Here is a 6,000-nt window from a genome sequence, read left to right on the forward strand (position 1 = left end):
TGCTCTTTAAAAGGAAGTTGGAGGATGATTTTTAAAGAAATGAAAAGAGCATCCCTGCTTCTTACCTTCAAAGACCAGCATGTGTTTTAAACTTTACATCAGTGGTTGGGGGGTGGGGGGTGGGGAACACCTCAGGGGCTCATTAAGTTGAGTGCCCAACTTCGGCTCAAGTCATGATCTCATGGGTTCGTGAGTTCATACCCCACATTGGGCTTGCTGCTGTCAGCGCAGAACCCAGTTCAGATCCTCTGTTTCCCTCTCTCTATGTCCCTCCACTACTCACACTCTCTTTCTCAAAAATAAATAAAAACATTTTAAAAAAATACTTTAAACTGTACATCACTGTATGGATCCAGACTTCAGCAAGTCCATCTAGCCCTGTCTGACCTGAAAGGTACCTAACAACCAAGTCAGAGCTCTCCTAGAGGATGAACTATTACAGGGCTCTCCTGAGGGTTCTGTATAATCTGGCATTATTCACTTATCGTATAACTGCATTTTGCATGCAGGCACTACATTAGCTTCTTGGGTATTATTTTTACCATGGCTAATCTATAAAAAGACTGTGTAAAATCTTCACGGTAATCCTAAATTTTAAATTCTTACAAAGATCAACAGAGTATTCTATATTCCAATATATGCAATTAGATATTTACCAAATATTTTCAGAGATGATTGTGATGAGTTCCTGAATTTGAGCCAGACTCCAGTGAATGCATCCTGTAATGCCCTTTGCCTTCTTTTAGCCCAGAGTTTATCTGCTTTCATATGACATGAAAATAGCATGGCCTGAGTAATCTACATGACAGGCATTCACTTAAGACTAGGAAGTGCTTTTCATTGTTGCAAATATGAGAAGGCTATAACATTATGCCTATCTTTAAAGGACCTACAACTTAGTTAGAAACAATTTTGGAATGGGATAGACAGTATATCACATGATAGCAAATGACTTATAATAAAGACTCCACCTTGGCCTGGTCTTTTCCTCCTCCATTATGAATGACAGTTAAAAAGAAATAAAGCATGCTTCTTAAATATCTGGAAGACATAAAGCTGGGAGTAAGAAATGAAAGGTTAATATATTGAATGATAGAAATCATGATGACAGTAAATAAAAACTTTGTGCTGAAACCAACAAGTTGAAATTAATAGGACTGATTAGAAAATCCTGCACTTAGTTTCAAAAAGTCAATAGCTTAAGTACAGGATGAGAGCAAACTGTAACTTTCACACTCAAAATTAAAACAAACAAACAAACAAAAAATCCTGCAGACTTCATAAGCCCAAACCTTCACTCGATATCTTAAAAGTGTTGTTGGGCACCAGGCACCAGATGGGTACCATGAGATCTTATCATCTGATGTACCTGCAAATGCAAGCTCATTGGCCTATGACATGCAGCTCAAAGGAGAAAATATTCCCAGTGACTAGATCCTGTCAGGAGTAGACACAACACTGTAAGAAGGTCATCTTTGATAAAATGGCCTATAGACGAAGGAGGCTAGATTGGTGGGTGACCGGGAAACCGAACTTTATAGAAATATTGAGGGACCACAGGATGTTTAGTCTAGAGAAGAAAAGATTACGGGACTTTGATGGTTGTTTTCCAGCATTTAGAAAGCTATTGTGTGACTACAAGAGGGAGTCTTTAGACTTTTTTTGGGGTTATTTCAGTTCAACCAATGGGGTGAAAGTTAGATAGGAGTAGATTCATTTTCTTTCTTCAGAAGCTTTCCTGCAACTTTGGGAAAGGCTGCTTCTTAAGACCTCTCACCTCCCCATGAGCATTCCAGCAGAAACTAGCTGACCATATGCCATGCAGACTGCTCCCTTCTGGAAAGCCTACATTGTGCCGGCAATTGGCATAAATTGAATCACTCTGCTGAAAATGCTTTCCAAATTAGGTGGGAAGTAATAATTTCTCATATACCTTCCTTAAACCTGCATACCCACAAGATTTTGCTAGCCTACACCTAATCAGTTTGTTTCCCCATCTCCCCCATATTTGCTGGCAGAAACAATCTTGACTTAGTTAACAGAATGTCATAGAAAATATACTCTGAGCAAGAAGATATGCTGCTGACCCACTTGGGGGTAACATGGGTATGAAAACTTGGACCATGTCTTTGTTCATTCACCAGTTGGACACGTAAATACCACTGCTCACCAGAACAGACAAGAAAGGGAAGAGCTTACCTCAAAGTGAGGTAAATGGTGAGACGAAATTCATAGAGGAGAGCCTAAGAGATGGAGCCACATATAAGGCCCCACATTGAACCATCAGCAGTTCAAGGGGGAAAACTAATGGTTCTCTGAGCTGTGTGAAGCCAGGTAAAGGGAGGTACCTCTCAGCTTCCTGGAGCTGCCCTGCTATTTACTATGGCTGTGTCTCTTAAGCATCACAGCCAAAGCCAACATCTTTTGGACACCTCCTGTGGTTTGAGGTGTGCCCAGATGTTACCATCCAGCTAAGAAGAAGAAGAAAAACCACATCTTCAGTTTGCCATTTCTGTTGTCAACTTATGACCAAGGAACACATTGGCCAGAAAGTTGCCTTCAGTACAACAAAATGTATAGTTTTGGGGGGAAAGACCAATGAAATACTTCTGCCATTAAGTTGCTATCACTGAAATTTACCTCTTTGTTTCTTGCCAAATACATCATTTTGGCATCATGTCAACCTGCTTAGTTTAATTTAAAAGGGTGAAATCTCACTCACTTAATAACATCACTGCGTAGAGGAGAGAAGGCTTAATATTTTAATGTTTTGTAAGCTTATATTTATAGAGGTTGACAAGTAAACATAGATACAAGCTCAGTTTCAGTTATTACCATTAACCAGAAATCACATTACACTGAGGTAGTCTATCTTGTTTTTAAAGTTGAAGTGCTTACATGGCCGAGAATTAATTATTTTGAATGGTAACAACCTCTTGGAAGAACTGGCTAAAACGTAATTTTAAAATGGGTTGTGGGGCTCCTGGGTGGCTCAGTCAGTTAAGCATCCAACTTTGGCTCAGGTCATCTCATGGTTCATGAGTTTGAGCCCCACATCCGGTGAACCAGAGACCTGCCTGGGGTGAGCTCGGCCCTGCTTCAGACTTCACACTGACAGTGCAGAGCCTGCATGGGATTCTCTCTCTCTCCCTGTCTCTGCCCCTCACACACTAGTACCCCCTCTTTCTCAATAATAAGTAAATAAATAATGAAATAATGAAATCAGTTGTAGGACTGTATGGTTATAGAGACTTTATAAGACATCAAATAGTTACTAACAGTGATTCTGTTATTCAGTGAGCAGGAACAATAAGTAGCATTTACATTACTGTCAGTAGCTTAGCCAGGTAAAAGAACTGTTATTATAAAGAGCAAAATGTGATATAATTAATTTATCTATAGAAGTATAATGAGAAGCATCATCAATATTTCTCAGGAAGGTAGCTGCCTTCTACTAATCCAGGAACAAAAGGTACCCTGAGTAACTAGTAATGATAATGTTGATAACAAAGGGAAAAAAGCAATTCCCTTTTTCCAACTCATTTAATGTCCCGCCCACTATTGTATTCAGATACCCAGCATACCACACCTAAAGATTAAGGTTGTTTCTATATCACATACCCAATGAGACCATTCCAGGATAGTTCTTTCTACTTGTACAAAGAGCAACACCTCACAGTTGAGTTTGTTTGGTGAACCTGCTTCAACTTTAATCCAAGTATATAAACCATTTTAACACGAGATGAATTATAAGCCACCTGAGAAGTGATACTAACACTCTAGATATATGAATTCACTTAACGCTCACAAGAATACTATGCAATAGGTACTATCATTCCACTTTAACAGAGGAGGAAACTGAAACATAAAAGGTTTTAAGGAACTTGCCCAAGATCACACAGCTAAGAATTGGTATAGGAGAGATTTCAACTCAGCCTGGGTGGTCCGAAAATCTAAGTACTTACCCAGTAGGCAGTACCACCTCCCTGGTAATGGTATGTAGCAAAAATTAATTAAGCGTCTAGTGTATACCAGGCACTGTGATAATCTCCTTATACACATTAGCATATTAAGTTCACCAGGTCAACAGTTCTGTGTCTTTGGCATAATACCCTAGCTTGGATATAGTCTCTTAAGACTGCAGGACGTTAGCAATAAGAAGTTACTGTATTCTCTTTCTTGTAGGGGTGGAATGGTCCAAACTAGTGAGCAGTATGAATTTGTACATCATGCTCTGTGCCTGTATGAGAGCAGACTTTCAGCAGAAACTGTCCAGTGATTCTCTGAAGATTTACCAGACCATCAATCTCTAGGGGTAGTTAATCAATTACCCACCTGAGGCTTCTGGAAGGAACTTCCTGCAATGGAAGGAAAAGAGAAGTCCTGAAGCCAAGCTGTGACACGGATTGTGGAAGATGGCAACACAATTAAAGACTGCCAGCCTCTTGTGTATATGAATGCATTTGTAAGCATCCCCTAAGTTATTTTGAAGGTCCTATGCTGATGGAGGTATGATAGATTTCTCACACAGCTAAGGAGACTTTTGTTTTGTCTGTATTGACTACCTGCCACACAGAATGTACGGATGAAATACTCGGTGATATATGTCATCAGATGACAACTGGAGAAGCTGCTGAAGAAATTATTATTATGTGTTTAGATGCTTTAATGTTTGCAAAATCTGTCTTGTGAATGGACTGTCAGCTGTTAAACTGTTCCTGTTTTAAGTGCTATTACCTTTCTCAGTTACCAGAATCTTGCCGTTAAGGTCGCAAGTGATTGATAATGGATTTTTCACAAATAAGTCCTTGTTTTTGAAAAAAAAAAAATCAAAAGCAGTACTATTTTATATGCAAATGTGTCTTGATAATATTACCTATAAATGTGTATTTATCAGTACCTCCTGTCAATCAATTACAGAGCACAATGATTGTCACTGGGTGTATATGTATTTACTCTCTATTATTGGACATAGAGGTGGTTTCTGCTCCAAAACTCCAGCCACTGTATTTCTACATTATGAGTCATTTTACTTTAAAAGGGAAAAACAAATTTGTAGCAACTATGATGTATCAAGAATTTTAAATCTCTGTGTCTCTTTTACTAAGAAAGAATTTTTGAATATTCTATCTACCTAGAATCTCTCTCCCCTCCCCCCCCAAAAAAGGCAGATCCCTTTGGGAATGAAGTAAACTGTCCCATTTCCAGAAGTTCTCCAAAAGGTTGCTGCCATGGATATTCTTAAATTTCTGAAAGGTTTTAATCCTCAAGAGACAAATAAAGTTAAAAAAAATGCACTCAGCAAACACTAGATGTTCTGCCCAAATATGAATTTTCAAAGCAGCTATGTTGACTTTGTTTCATACTGCCAATAAACTACTCTTAATACTAAGTATTGAGTAAAGCATCTACTTTTTTTTCCTCTTGGGAAGAAGCTCTTATCTTTTGGGGGAAGCCTGGAGTAGGTAATAAGATGGGTTTAATTTTAGTCTCTGCCTCTTCAGTGGAGATAACTGTCTCTAAATGTAATATTGTCATCACTTGAGGGATAATGATCTAGAAGTGCCATCATTATGTGGTTTTCCTCAATAGACTCCCAGCATATCATTATAAAACAGTACATGTTTACATCTTTATATCACTTGTCATAGGCCCTCATAAATTACATGACTTGTGTTTATTCAGCAGAATCAATATCACCTGAAGAGATGTAATGTTTTAGGAACATTCAATTAACTAAGATTACAATTCCTTTCTTCCCTCTTGAGGCTAAGAAGTAATCATGTGCCAAAGAGATGTAGGAGAAAACTTACAAGTTTTATTCTGCTCCTGGAGGTCAGAATTTTTTCTACATAAAAAAAGGAGAGGTAATCATAATCCCTTCTTTCTAAGGAAACAGACAAAAGGACACTGGTGTAAAACTTCCCCAAACAATTCAATAGGAGGAAGTGCTCGTCACTGACTTTTTCCCCCCACCATGAAGGCACATTTCCTTCCTAG

The 6,000-nt window shown here is 38.6% G+C and overlaps 1 protein-coding gene across 3 annotated transcripts in view; it reads left to right on the plus strand.

Annotated features, from left to right (window-relative positions):
* The window catches only part of PTPRR (protein tyrosine phosphatase receptor type R), a 247,515-nt gene extending 242,123 nt beyond the window's left edge, over positions 1 to 5,392 (plus strand). For all 3 annotated transcript variants that reach the window (XM_058742040.1, XM_058742041.1, XM_058742042.1), the window contains one exon: positions 4,186 to 5,392. In XM_058742040.1, the coding sequence (XP_058598023.1) occupies positions 4,186 to 4,279 (94 nt within the window). In that variant the 3' untranslated portion in view covers positions 4,280 to 5,392. The remainder of the gene's footprint in view (positions 1 to 4,185) is intronic.
* The last annotated feature ends 608 nt before the right edge of the window (positions 5,393 to 6,000 follow it).

The sequence above is a fragment of the Neofelis nebulosa genome, chromosome 8 (assembly GCF_028018385.1).
Source record: "Neofelis nebulosa isolate mNeoNeb1 chromosome 8, mNeoNeb1.pri, whole genome shotgun sequence".
In the NCBI taxonomy this organism is placed as follows: domain Eukaryota; kingdom Metazoa; phylum Chordata; class Mammalia; order Carnivora; family Felidae; genus Neofelis; species Neofelis nebulosa.